We start from the raw sequence: 15,758 nt of genomic DNA, 5'->3' as shown, positions 1-15,758 counted from the left end.
AATTGATGTTATTGAAACTGAAATACAAAAGCTTGAAAATTTTGTTTGTTAACAGAAAGAAGACATGAAAGTGAATTTGGCACACAAAAAGCAAATTAGGGATAGCAAAGTGTTATTTATGAAAGTGTATGTTGTCTGAAAAACAAAATGTCTAACAGTGAAAGAGACACTGTACACTCAACCAACAATCTGAACTTCCAGATTATCAACAGGCAATAACATTGCTATTAAATACATACAACAGATTAGTTTAATCATCCAAGTAAAAAAAACACTGTTACAGCCTGCTAATAATCCAATAGTTTAAATATTTTGGTTAACAAAAAGTATTATTAAATGGCATTTTACTGAAGTTTTTCTTTTAACGAAGCATTTCAATTTCAATTGTTGTGGTAATGAAACAGCAATAAAACTGGGGGACTGGGGGAAAAAATGTTGCAAAAGGATAAAAGAATGATTTAATTTTTCTGGATTTAGAATCCAAAACTATTTTTATTTAATATAGTGAAAATTATTTCACATTATGTACTAAATAATGTGTCATTTTAATAAATCCTGCTAACTTCAACTAATAGATGGTGAAGGTTGTCTGATTTCATGAAATTCTGAGTTAGAATATTTTCCATGAAGATGGGAAAAATAAAACAGTGGATATACAATATAGTAATTTATAATTAGAATTTTTTACCAAGCTTTAATAAATTATAGTGCTGAATTTATTATTACAAGAAGTGCGCTCAAAAAATTTCCTGACAGTACAAGCATATAGCAATGTACTGTACCGTCTTTAGTAACTTACTAAACACAGTAGCATAATGCATTGTATTTCAGACTTCTGGATATCAAAAACACTCATTAATTATAATTTTTCTATTGTCAAAAAATTTTTAATTACTTAATTTAAATTTTCAAATTTTCAATTTTAAATTACTTAAATTTTCAAAAAACACTTGTCAGAGTTATGTGAAGTACACAGCAGGTTATTTTCATTAAGCTATTACATTGTATTTAGAATGTTAGAATATATAAAAATAATATTAATACCAAGATTATCTAAAGTTTATTCACTTTTGTAAAAATCATAGTGATTCATTACTTTAAATACTGAGAATTAAACAGAGATTATGTAACATTATTCATACTATCTAACTAGTTATCTTGCTTCATTTTCAATTCAGTATTCTTACTGAAGCTTTTATAACAACATATTACTGTATTTTCACCCTTACATAATATACTGATACTATCAGTATATTATGTAAGGGTGAATTGGTAAAGATTAGTGATGTGAATTGGTAAAGATTAGTGATGTGCCGGATATCCGTATCCGTTACTTTTTAACAAATCTTTAACGGATCTTTTATCTTAATGAATTTCATTACTTATATGAAATTTTAAAGATAGGTAGCAATAAAATACTAATAACTTCAATTCAAATCACTTTTTATTTCTTAAAATCACATATTTGGCACATTCACATTGCAAAAATTTTATCATGCAAAATTCATTTACTATCGTAAAATATTTCCATATTACACTACTAAACTTTTTTATCGACATTGTTTTTATTTTAAATTAACTCAACACTCTCCAAAAATACAAACGTAATCTACGCTATCCCGTGTCACACTAAACTATAAACAAAAACACGCGCAGTGCAAGTCAAAACACGTCGCGTTACTAACGCAAAGCGTCAACTATCGGTCCAAGGTCACAAGCACCGGCGCCGACTGAGTACGAAAGTTGAGATCCGTATCTGTATCCGTATCCGCGGATCTAGACACTAATGATCCGTATCTGTATCCATATCCGTGGATATACATTTTTAACAATCTGGCGCATAACTAGTAAAAATTATTAAAGAGAAGGGGAAAAAACTTTTCATGAACTGGGATGAAAGATTTTAACAGAACCAGAACTATCTCTGAGATGGGCATTTTTAACCATTTTAGCAAGAATGCTTGACAGTTATCTGTGAAAACTATGTTAACAAGACTGACAATATAGTTCTTCATCTGTGTTTCATCACAACCACTATCACCTTGTATCATTACAATGCTTATTCCAACAAACCTTAAAATAAATTTGGTTTAAATTACTAAAACTGACAATTTGATCATAGTAATAACTATAGAAAAAAGTTAATGTTAACTAACTACATTAATCATTTAACATTGGGTAACAGATAAGATGAACACAGTCAGTAGTCTTCTATATAATGATCATCATCATTATATATATATAGCCAATAACTACAATTATCATTTTATTACACAATTTTTGACACAATTCTGGAAAAAACAAAATGTATTTCACAAGGAAAAAAAAAAAAATCACTCATCAGACATTTGTAAAATATATGACTGATTTAAGATTTTTTGATATGTTAAAATTTTATAATTTTACACAAAAAAAATTATCTGTTTTATGACATTAACCACTCTGTAGTGATCGATAGATGTAGCCATCAAGGACGATCACGTGGCACTGGAGATCATCATCTATATCCGCAAAATTCTTTTGCAGATATTGCCGAAAACTAGCCAAAAACTATTGCGAAAAAAAGTTTACATAAAAAAGGAATTATGTGACGACAAAAAAAGATTTTTCTTTACTAGACATAACTGTTTTAAAAATTTTCTTCCAAAATGGTAACGAGAAATATGCATGGAAAAATTCTTAAAAAATTTCCCACATTATTCTCTACTACATCGTGATAGCGCCATAGCTGACTAACCCATTGTACAAAAGTTAAATTATGACATCTGTATAAAATAATAAAAACTAAAATAAAGCTTGATGTTCAAGTTGTTTTTATTTTAATTTATTATTTCAATCATAAGATTACTCAATACAAATTTATGGTATTCTAATATCTATAATCAACAATATTTGTTTATTTCTTCAAAATAAACTACCATATTTCACCATGTATTGTGTACTTTTATACTCAAATTTGTGAGGGAAAAATAAGGACACATTATACATGGATAGTAATAATTCTATATCTGTGTGTTTCTAATTTTTTTATAATACAAAAAAAAAACAAGTACCTAAATATAAACAAATAAAAATTTGAATTAAAAAATTAGAAGATTTTTTCCCAAGAGTTTGAACCAAAACATGGGTGTATGTTATATAAAGCAAAATATGATATATTAATATTTATTTTAAGGAAACTTTTTTAATAAATATCAATATTTACTCATTAATTTTTATTTAGAAAATTAATAAAATATCAGATAAACAATCCTTTTAAAACTCACTCTATAATTCCAGATTAAGTCAGGTTTAGAATGATCTTGATTAAATTGATAATAAAACATTTGCCAATTTGCTTCACATTTTATTCTTTCTCTTCGCTTTCTGAGAACTATTGGTTTTTGTATTTTATCCTGTATAAAAATAAAACAAAAGATTCATAAATTGTTAATCCATAGGTAGATTACAACAAAATAAACAATGTACCTCCTTTTTCTGTAAACCAATTCGGGACCTCCAATGTTGTAAAACTAATTCTACATGCTTTTCAATAACTTGCCATGATGGAGGAGCTTTTTTCATGTTTCTTAATGCATGATCCTGAAGATAGTAATTTATATATTATTTTAAAATAATTTAGAAGAAAAATATTATTATTTTTTTAAATAGACTCACCTGAGCTAACCTCAGATTATCTCGAATATTAATTCTATCAATACTGACTTCAGGTACTTGTTCTGAAGAATCAAGGTAACTTAGCAATCCAGTAGGCTAATGAAAAAGTTAAATAGTGATTTATTAGAAAGCAACCTCAAAATTAATAATTTAATATTAATTTAATCATATATTCTAGAATGAAATTAAAAAAAACTAAACTATTTATGTATTAATGCCTCCTGATCCTTAAATCAAAGGCTCATTGAGGGTAAAGATGGCATTAAAAGATATTACAATTTTGTTTTCCTATGCACAATTTCCCAGCATAAAGGCAAATTGGCAGGCAGCGAAAATCATCCAAACCATCTATCACTCCTCTCATGCTAGCATTACAAAGAGGTGTAAAATTTATAACCACTCTGTTACCAATACATGCATAAACAGCAAGGACAAGGACTCCCTTCTGCCTGGTGCTATCTCCTCCCTTGCATATCAATTGTTACCACCTCCCCTGCTTACTTATTTTATCAAAGATAGCAATAAAATATATTTAAGAGGCCAATTTCATTTTTGGTGTCATGTGCTGAATGATGAAATCAACATGGCTTAAAATTTGATGATGGGTGAGATGTCTGATTCGATATCATTCATTGCTAAATGGAATTTATCAGTTGAACCGTAATTATTAGATATTAATTATCAAATTTTAATGGCATCTGATACATCTGATACAATGAATTTGCCAATACCAGAAATTTTAATATAAGGTTGCTCCTTCTTGAAGGGAATGACTAAGTTGGAAATTGACTGCTGGAGTTAGAAGAAAGAATACAGAATAATAAATTAAAATAAATTGTAATGCTTCTAAGCTGGACATTTCCATGTTTCACTGTTATATTAAAATAAACATTATAGCTATATTTAAATAAATAAAATGCTTTCATCGTGGAATCTAAAAGCATTAAAATCCATCTGATCATTATGTACTGGTACAGAGGGAAAAAAGTACTATTATGAAGACCACCAAAAAAGTGGAGTATCCAGCATTAATAACTGAATGTTCCATTCTTTCAATGTAGATATAATATGTATAATAGTAATTCTTTTTTTGTATAGGAGAAAGCATACTAGATGGATTAAGAAAACTGGGCTAGAATTTAACCTAAATCAGCCAAAAGGCTAGAAATTGTCCTTTTAGGTTACTCTATTTATTAAAACATATATATAAAAATATGCTATACACATGATACAACTCTGCATTTTTAAGAGAAACTGTTTACCATGTTCATACAAATCATTAATACATATCAAATAATATAACAATTCTCTACAATAAAGTTTTAATACAATTATTAGTAAATCATTTATCAATTCCCTTACTGAAAATTATATGGTCACTTTCAAAATTATTGTATGTATTATAAATGTATTAAAACTGTTCAAATTTTACAAAGATTGGATTTAATCTAAAACTAGTCATATTTTATTTTTATGATAAAAAAAATACTGTTTGATATTCTTAATTTTTGTATATATGAGAATGTGTGTTGCCTAATCTGCAAATATCTATAATGAGTTATTTTCTACGAACTAAGGGTTATGCAATAAGAGTTCAACCACTAATATCAAAAACTATTGTGCTAATATTATAAAAGATATACAAACAGCGTGTTAAATATCAATCTCTTTAGGACACCTAGATAAATATTATCTACTTATAATTAGCCTTGTACTTGCATTAGAATATATGTAAACATTGATCATTTTTCCCTAGATTTTAACTCATATTAAAGATTATAAGGTTGTGTTTTGAAATTTAAACTCAGAGTTATATAAAACAAATGGATCAATTAATTTTTTCATAAAGTATGAGCAGATATTATGCAAGTGGTGTCAATTTTCCTATCACTTGAATGACACTTTAATCTCAACTATGCAAAAAAAAATAAGTCCAAATTAATTTTAACTAAAATCTTTGTTAAAGTGACAAAATTCCTTAACTTAGAGCTATTACCAACATATCTGAAATCTCTCTGATTTTTTTTTTATACTTTTGTTCTTTTTCTGTCTCTTGTCATTTTTGGAACTGTGTATGAAAAACTATATATATATATATATCATCATTATAGCTTTCACTTTCAGGACTTATTCCAGAACTCCATTTTCAAGACATTCTATATTTAACACTATAACAAAACAACAGAAAAACAAATGTAAAACTTTCAGATTTTTCTGTTTCTTTTCAAAACTTCTCTGTTCCTGAGGGTATTATACATTTAGTTATACATAACTTAGAAATATTCTTCCATGTTTGGATATATATCATTAATGTTTTCATTTCAACTGAAAACTTTATCAATTGACATTTAACAATTGATATCTTCTCTAAAAATTATATTTCTTAACTTAAATCTATAATATGATGATTATTTTTAATAATTTCAAGATTTCTATCTCAGATTTTGCAGTTGAAATTCAGGAAACTAAAACATTATGTAAAAGAACTGATTTTGGTGTAAGTAAACTAATTTTAAAATGTCTAAACATCGACAAAAATTATTTAAAATTAAAAAAAATCCTGAAAAGCAACACTTGCCCAAATGTCCTCTGCAACATTTTTAGAACTCAGCAGCTTCTAACAATAGGCTAATGCTGTTGAAGATTTTAAGGTGTTTCTAATATTCAGCATGTATTATGGCTAGTCTTGTTTTTGAAAATTTCTAAATTTTAATTATAATTTAAAGTATGCCTATTATTATTATTATTATTATTATTATTGCACTTTTGTTAAGAAATGTGAAAAAAGTTCTTTATATTTGCATGTGGAGAAGTTTAGAAGTAAATGGAATATATTTTTTAAATGCCTATTATGTAACTATTTGTTATGACTAATTTGACTTTATAATTAGCAAAGACAAGTAATGTTCTTTACTTCAGAGCGAAATGGAAAAGGAGCTAAATTAATATCTAAATAACTATTTTAAATAATTTATTTATATGCTATTATAAAAAAAAAGAAAGAAGCTAATTAAAAATACTCAGAAAAAAGTTTAAGACTAAAGAAAGTGAGATTTATTTGAACTAATACACTTGAAAAAAATGAAAGCAATTACAAGCAATTTAGAATTAGTACTACAAAAAAATAATGTCATGTAAATATAATGTGTTAGTTACATTCCAAAATAATGTTATGTTATATGAATCTGTGCTCTACAAAACAAAGGACTAGGGCAAAACAGGGTACAGTTCCAAAAGTACATTATATTCTTTTTCATTACTAAGAGAAATATGTTTATTTAAGCAATTAATAATTAATTAACAATCACAATTAAATGCACTGTATTACACATTAATATAAATTTTAGTTAAACCAGGGTATTTTCTTTTTACAAAGTATCATCATCATCATCTGAGCTTTTTTGTTGATCTTGATCAGAAATATTAGCAACATCTTCATTCTTTTATTTTTATCATTAAAAGTTTTTACAAATGACAAAAACAGAAATATGTTATTAATCAAAAATTTGTTCTAGTTTGTCATGTTTGTTCAGCCAAGCACAGAGTGATTTTTTTCCAGAATGTGTTCAAATACTGAATTATTCAAGTTGGGAACAGTTCAAGTACCGAGGTATGGTTGTATTTCATTCATCATTTTTACAAATGATTACCTACCTATGGTTAAAGAAAAAGTTTAATCTATAAAAACAGAACACAGTGACAGTCTTAAAAGCTAATGTCTGAAAGCAATGACAATAACACCTGGTTGACAGGAAAACTAGGAACAATTGTAATATCAGTTTTCATTAAAGTGAACCTGGTGACAGGTACAAAACAAATTGAAAATTTCATATTCTAAAATCCACGAGTTTTTTTTTTAAACTTTCTGCCCTGTGAGCACTAAAAGGGCCTCTTTTAACATGCTTATTATGGGTTTAGACAGGCCCACAATGGGGAGGCTGAGTGGTGATAGATGGAGCCCAACATATCTGGATGGACCACCCCAAAAAATTCCCAGGAATTTTTCAACCTGTCTAGATTTTATTCTGGATCCCCAGAGTGGTTGGTTGCCATCTCAACTGCTTGGCCATCTAAAATCTATGGACTTATAGGAAACAACATGCATGCTTACTTGAATAAAGAAAAGAATTATCAAATAACTGAGTTTGCACTTAAAAATTGTGAAATTTTGTATGGAGGATTGTCCAAATTCTCAAACCGTGTAAGAGTGAAACAATATTGTAGGAATGCCATGTTGTACAAGGGATATCTGAACTGTTCCATAGTAATTAAAACATACTGAAGTCAATAGTGAACTTAGTTTCAAGAAAAAAATATCCATGTCTCACAGCAACACTTTGCATGTTTTCTTTTCTTTTTTTTTTTGAGAAAGTATCTACATGAAATCTGCTCAATGACATTTAGGCTACATGCCACATGACTTTGGCAAAATGGCTGTATATATGTAGATGCATCACAGAGGCTGCTTCTTGTATTTTTCTATTTTCTAGTAGTTTATTATTAAATTAAATTTCAAATATATTTTTGTTATGGAAGTTGAAGAAAATAAAATTTTTTTATTGTTCTACTTTTATACTGTTTTACACTGTTATACTGTTTTACACTGTATATGCATCAAATATTGCAAGAAAAAAAGTTGTAAAATTTAATTAAAATTTAATTTTGTAAAAAAAATAAATAAATCACATTTGCAAAAATACTGTATATTTTACATAATCTCAGTTTCAGTAATTCTTTCATAAGAATGAAAAAAATTAAATAGTAATATATTTTTTAATTCATAAAAACAAGTTATATAAGCAAGAAGTGCCAAAGTCCAAAACGCACAAATGTATTTGAATTAGTATTAATAATGAGCAAAATGTTGAGATCAACATACGTTACCAGATAATAATGTTTAGCTGAAAATTCAAATTAAACCAAAATCTCATTACTTCAGAATCTTTCATAATTTTTGCTTTTATGCATCTTGATTTAGATAAAAATTCAGACACCAGAATAATAAATTTTTCATTAGTTTCCTAGTTAAAATTTTGTTAAGAAACCTGCTAATGTTTTAGATAATACATAGTTTTAAAAAGAATTGTAATATTTACTTACAATTACTCTCTTTAATAATCCCATTGCAATAGGGTGTCCAGTAACCCATAATGCAACTAAATGCCGAGAAAGTTGTTGCATAGCTAGCATCCGACTATCAGAACTCTGTATGAACAAGGCGATATGAATATGACGTGGTAAAGCCCCTTCAGCAAGAGACAAATCTTGCATTTTAGCAGATATTTCACTGTCTCCTTCCTAAAATATCAACATAAACAATAATTAAATGCTGACTTTATGATGTGATAATTATAGAAAATTTTAAATTAATATAATAAATCATAAGAAAAAAACAACAGTACTTGACAAAGTTATATAATTGTGGGAAAAAAATATATTTATATAGCTTGATTCTTTTTTGATGAAATTTAATTACAAAACTTTTAGAAAAACCCAGGAAATCTCTTAGTTTAGATCTCTCAAATATTAATACATAAATATTTTAATTATTTGCAGAAATTTTAGATTTGTGTAACAGTTTATATATTTATAACAGTTTAAAGTTCTATTATTTAAAAAATAATTTTACATACAATAAAGTGGTTTAAATGTATAAAAGAATATGTAAAACTATGAAAAATAGTATTCTCTCATTCCAATGAAAAACTAATTAATTCAAAGGCAGAAATTACCTTAATATTAAAAAAAGTAAATAAATTTAAATTAGGACATTGTGCAACTTTTTCATAGTGTGATAGAATTGAGGCAGAGCTGGAAAGAAAAACAATCCCTGCCATGGTTAGGCACAGAAGAGGCAGCAATCGTTATACCTGACGAATGCAAACAGGTAAACTTTGCACTTGTTGCCATAAAAGAGTATCTTTGTACAGTATCTGCCGCCCATGCGAGAGACAAACCTTGCATTGACTGGGTACTGAGAAACAATCCTTGCATTTGCAGACACTAAGAGGTGACTCCTTTCGTTTTGTTCATTTTTTGCACCTATTTTCTGTTAGCAGCACACATTGCTGCTTTTATTTTTGACCTCAAGGTTTAAATTCCATTAGGCATGATCAGTCAAATCAGAGAGCACAGACATTGTTGCTTTAATCCTTTTGTATCCCCAACAAAGAGAATGGGCTTTGACAGCCTGTGCCGATTAAGTGGCATTTCAGGAACAGCCCGCTGTCAATGCTATAAAAAAATTAATGTCGAAGCAGGAGTTTTAAGCTCAGCTAAGTTAAGTCCAGTTTTGGCTAAGTTCAGATTAAGTGTTAATTTCATAAGTTCGTAAGTTCACTTCAGCACGTCAAGATATACAACAGTTTCGTCTAAGTTCGGTTAGAAACTTCAGATCTACGTAAGTTTGCTTCGGAATGTCAGGATATACATCAGTCTCGTCTAAGTTTGGTTTGGAACTTCAAGTGTGCATCAGGGTTCAAGGCAAGTGTGGATTCATCTTGCTGTTTGTTCTTCAACCACCAGAAGGATATTACTTCTAGCCACAGTTCCTCAATGTGTCATAAGGTGTCTTCTCGACAAACCAAGATCAACCTATTGAACTATTTGAACTTTGCTAATGTTATTGCCGCCACCGAGTTGGGCGACAATTGTGTGAAATACGAACATTGTAAATTTGACTATCATCATTAAGAAAGGAAAAATTAATATCTTTTACTTATAGCTTCTAGACAAAGAACTAACAGTTAAATGGAGTAAAAAATATTAAAATGTCTAGAAAAAGAAACCTGAAAATGGAAGTATTGAATATGTTGCTGAATCTATAAGAGAAGCCTTAAAACTGTTGTAATAAATTTTAGCAAATTGTCTGCTAGTTGAGATCTTGAAATTGACTTTTGAATAAAAGATACAATAAGAAACCCACATATTCTTAAGATTATTCATCATATGTTGGTATTTTCTTTTAATTTTTATTTATTGAGATTATACTATTTTTCAGAAATATTATTAACAAAGAATGATTTGAACATAAAAGCAATATTTTTAGTTTGCAATTGAAATTAATAACTGTTCATGAAATTTCTAAATTATTAAAAATTGTATAATGGCAAATACATAGAATATTAATTTTAACATCAAATATTCCAGAAAATATATTTATGATTATCAAAGTAAATTATTGAGTTTATGCTCAACAATATTAAAAAAAATACAATTAAATATATATATTAAAGAAAAATTTATAAATTGTTTCATACCTCAATAATTGCTTTCATTACTAAACCTGCTCCTTTGATAATGGCCATAGATGGATGCTATACATATTTAAAATACTTTTAAATTAATCATAAAATTTTATTATCTATTAAATTATCAAATAAATTAAATAGATCCAACCTGAAACAAACTAAAAAGTGATCGTCCATGTTCTGCAACCATTTGTAAAAGTGAATCAAACTGAGAGCCATCTGTTGTTTCACTATAAGGAGCACAGAGAGCAAATGTCAAGAAATCCAACATTGCTGCAACTACTAAAGCTCCAGTTCCTCTATTCTACATGAAATAAAAACTTAACTACAGTTAAAATAATTTGCATTTAAATAACAAAACTAACTTACAACATGAGTGGTGAACATTTCTAAAAGGTTTTCCAAAAACTTTGTTGTAGAGAGTAATGAAGATTTGTTTAGCTGTTCTTGTCTCAAATCATAATCATCATGCATTGGCTATTGAAAGAAGTATTTGAATTTAGTTCTTTTTTATACTAAGTGAAAATAAATGCTTAAATATTAAAATAGAATAATTTTAAACAGCATTAGATCTTATTTTCCAGATGTCTTAATGAATAGTAAAATAAATTTTATTATTATTATTCAAAAATAAAATTATCAATGGTGTACACACATTGATTACAAAATATGCTAAATTGTGTGTTTTTCTTATATTTTCTTATATAAGTTGTGTGTTTAATAATGCATGCATTTGCTATTACATTACTATGTAATTACTTATTATGTTTAGATCATTTATGTAATATTCTGTGATTTATGAAAACAACTAAAAGAAATAATACATTACTAAAACCTTTTTATAACTTATTAATAATTTTGTATTTTTATTAGGCAATAAAATAATTAATATTGAATTTCAAATAAATAAATGTCAAACTAATTATATTAAGATTCCTGACAATGCAGTTAATTTAAGACTATAATTTTTATCTAGAGTATTAAAAACACTTATTGGAGAATAGCATTTGCTAGCAAATATTTAACACTAAATATTACTTTTTATATTTTATACTTTGATGATAATTCCTTTTGTTCATAACCTGCATACAAAGAGCATATGTATTTGTAAAAATAAATCAAAACTAATTCTTTATTTTTATACATGTTTTACATAAAAATCTTTAATGTAAAATTATATTTATGAACTTAAAAATAATCTAATTCCAGCTTAACTTTTTGGAAGTCAAAAAAATTTATAAAAGCAAATTTTTCTAACTCCAAACAAAAATGTATCTTCAGTAATAACACTAATGCCTAAAAGAGACTTTTTATTTTTAACATCATTATAGCTATAATAAACAATAAAAATTTAAAAATGATAATTTAAAATATATAAATAATTTAATAAAAGCATGTAAAATTTACTTTTTTTCAGAAAAATGTCTTAATCTTGTCTTCTACTAGAATTTTTAAAATTTTAAGTACTTTAAGAAAATATTGTATTGTTTAACTTCTGTTTTGTTATATTAATGAAAATTCTGAAGATAAAAACAAAAAATACCAACAGTATTTAAATGACTTTCAATTCTTCTAGAAGAAAACAGAACTGATTACATCTATTTTTCCTCTGCAGTTAAAAAGGAGTCATGTAATTTTTATAAATTAAACCTTATCATTCTCAATTTAGCTATAAATGTAAATATAATAATTATGTGAAAATGAAAGCATTATTATTATTATTTCACCAAGCTCAGTTTCCTCCTCCTATTTCTTTAACCATAACCAAAGATACATTAATATCTATATATATAACCCATTCAACAGGTGTCCGTCCTTCCTTCCGTCCGTCCGTCCCGTAACCGTTTGATAACCGACACTAGAGGCGCCCCTATCGTGTGTCGTATTTCAAACATTCAAATTAAATTAACAATTTTAATTATTATTTAAATTAACAATATAAATTATTATTATTCATTTGGCCAATAAATTATTATTTGGTCAATATAACAATATAAATAATTCAGTATATTTGTAATAGGAATTTATTATTGTCACGGAATGCCTGTAATGTTCACTAGGNTTTGAATAGAAAATCCAAATAGCATTAAATGCACTGCTTGATAAAGAGGGAGAACAAGAAAGTGTTCCTCAAGAAGTTGTGGAAGCACAGTTTCAAGCTCTTCGACGATTGATTGCATCTAAAGTTGGTTTTGCTTCATTCACCCAACTTTTAAGGTAAAATCCTTTACTAAATATATTTTGGGAAGTATTAGTTATATTTAAATTAATTAAATAGGTTTAACAAAGTGAAGTTTATTAAATGTAACAGTCTAAATTCTTTGCTTTTAGCATATCTAAAATAAAATTTTTTTAACGTTTTCAATTCTTAGTTCCTAAATGACCAAGAAATTCAAAAGAAAAAAAAATCTTAAGAATTCTTAAATTATATAATTAAAAGTTGCTTTAGAATGGTTAAACATTTGTGTTGTGAACAAACATCAAATTAATAAATAACAAAATAGTTTTTTTTTTTTTACTTAGTCTAAATATATTATTTAGAATTTTTATTTTTGAAATGTTTCATAAATTTTAGCCATATATGCACATGTAAGGTGCATAATATGTATGATACGTTACATGTATCATACATGTATTACTAACTGCTGCTTTTTATGTATGATACATATAACATAGCAGTTAGTATTAATTGTTAAATAAATATTATTTTATTTTTTTAATAATCAATATTGATGATTGTTATTTGATAAATTAGGTTTCGTGAAAGATTAGGAATGAAAGTTGTGAAAGCCTTACAGAGAAATAATGATGGTGTTACTCATGCTGCTATAGATATGTTATGTGCTTTGATGCAGGTAATCTGAAATTTATTTTAGATAGTCACAACATGTTTTATTAGTACTTGATCAGAAACTATTTTCATATTCTCTTGTATAAAATAACTTTTTAATTTTTAAGTTTTGTAAAAAGTGGATTTAGGGAATATTTTAACATTAAATATGAATTTCTGCTAATTTTCAACTGTTTTAATATTTTTATTTTATGTATAGTAATTTGAAAAAATTAGATATAAAAAAAAAACTTGTTTTTGTGTATCTAATTTTTTCAAATTACTATACATAAAATAAAAATATTAAAACAGTTGAAAATTAGCAGAAATTCATATTTAATGTTAAAATATTCCCTAAATCCACTTTTTACAAAACTTAAAAATTAAAAAGTTATTTTATACAAGAGAATATGAAAATAGTTTCTGATCAAGTACTAATAAAACATGTTGTGACTATCTAAAATAAATTTCAGATTACCTGCATCAAAGCACATAACATATCTATAGCAGCATGAGTAACACCATCATTATTTCTCTGTAAGGCTTTCACAACTTTCATTCCTAATCTTTCACGAAACCTAATTTATCAAATAACAATCATCAATATTGATTATTAAAAAAATAAAATAATATTTATTTAACAATTAATACTAACTGCTATGTTATATGTATCATACATAAAAAGCAGCAGTTAGTAATACATGTATGATACATGTAACGTATCATACATATTATGCACCTTACATGTGCATATATGGCTAAAATTTATGAAACATTTCAAAAATAAAAATTCTAAATAATATATTTAGACTAAGTAAAAAAAAAAAAACTATTTTGTTATTTATTAATTTGATGTTTGTTCACAACACAAATGTTTAACCATTCTAAAGCAACTTTTAATTATATAATTTAAGAATTCTTAAGATTTTTTTTTCTTTTGAATTTCTTGGTCATTTAGGAACTAAGAATTGAAAACGTTAAAAAAATTTTATTTTAGATATGCTAAAAGCAAAGAATTTAGACTGTTACATTTAATAAACTTCACTTTGTTAAACCTATTTAATTAATTTAAATATAACTAATACTTCCCAAAATATATTTAGTAAAGGATTTTACCTTAAAAGTTGGGTGAATGAAGCAAAACCAACTTTAGATGCAATCAATCGTCGAAGAGCTTGAAACTGTGCTTCCACAACTTCTTGAGGAACACTTTCTTGTTCTCCCTCTTTATCAAGCAGTGCATTTAATGCTATTTGGATTTTCTATTCAAAAGACCAAAATTTATTGCTAAATGTAACTTGTTTTTGTGCAAGAAAATATTTAAAATGTTATATAATTTACTCATCAGTAGACAGTTTCCATAGATAAACCAGTAATATTAAACACACATTCATGATAATTTTCAATAAAAAGTCTATTTGACTTTTTTTAAATGCTCATATGCTATATATTACCGTAATTCAAACCAGTAAACTACTTATATCGTGTAAGACAAAACCTTAATTCCAATCTATTATTATAATCTGTTAGATTTTTAATTTGAACATTAAAACTAAAAAGCCTGTTTCATTAGATTAATAAATTATTTAATAAATTGTTAATAATGAATACAAACTAAAATTTGTGTCAATTTTGAAAAATATGACTAAATAATCAAGACCCATATACAATATAACAATGTTTTACCAGTGTATGATATTTGGTATAATCAAATATCATATGCTGATCTGTGAATTATTTTATTATGTAAGAAAGGAATTAACTTCCTTCATAAATATAAAATGAGTAAAATATTTGACTCTTGATTTTTAAAAATTTTAAAATTTATTCATTTAAAAATTGTTAAGAAAGATAAATTATCAAATAATTAAACCAATAAAAGTAAAACGTTTTAAGGTTTACAAACTTATATAAATAAAACTAATTTGTAAATTATGAAAATCATAGACATTTCTTAGATAAAATTAAACATTATTTTAATTCTAAAGCAAACACTAAACCAAATGGAATTTATGAAAACT

At 26.3% G+C, this 15,758-nt stretch overlaps 1 protein-coding gene across 1 annotated transcript in view; it reads right to left on the bottom strand.

The window, feature by feature from the left end:
• Nucleotides 1-3,227: 3,227 nt before the first annotated feature.
• The window catches only part of LOC111614923 (dnaJ homolog subfamily C member 13-like), a gene marked incomplete at its 5' end in the record, with an annotated part of 40,075 nt that continues 27,544 nt past the window's right edge, over nt 3,228-15,758 (bottom strand). Inside the window, 9 exons of the mRNA XM_023356295.1 lie at nt 3,228-3,395; nt 3,469-3,582; nt 3,658-3,753; nt 8,758-8,955; nt 10,917-10,973; nt 11,056-11,211; nt 11,277-11,384; nt 14,216-14,315; nt 14,854-14,999. Of these exons, the coding sequence (XP_023212063.1) occupies nt 3,228-3,395; nt 3,469-3,582; nt 3,658-3,753; nt 8,758-8,955; nt 10,917-10,973; nt 11,056-11,211; nt 11,277-11,384; nt 14,216-14,315; nt 14,854-14,999 (1,143 nt within the window). The remainder of the gene's footprint in view (nt 3,396-3,468; nt 3,583-3,657; nt 3,754-8,757; nt 8,956-10,916; nt 10,974-11,055; nt 11,212-11,276; nt 11,385-14,215; nt 14,316-14,853; nt 15,000-15,758) is intronic.

The sequence above is a fragment of the Centruroides sculpturatus genome, unplaced genomic scaffold, assembly GCF_000671375.1.
Source record: "Centruroides sculpturatus isolate CEXI.00-Female unplaced genomic scaffold, Cexi_2.0 scaffold2334, whole genome shotgun sequence".
NCBI classification, from domain to species: domain Eukaryota; kingdom Metazoa; phylum Arthropoda; class Arachnida; order Scorpiones; family Buthidae; genus Centruroides; species Centruroides sculpturatus.
This window is presented reverse-complemented; position numbering and strand designations above follow the sequence as displayed.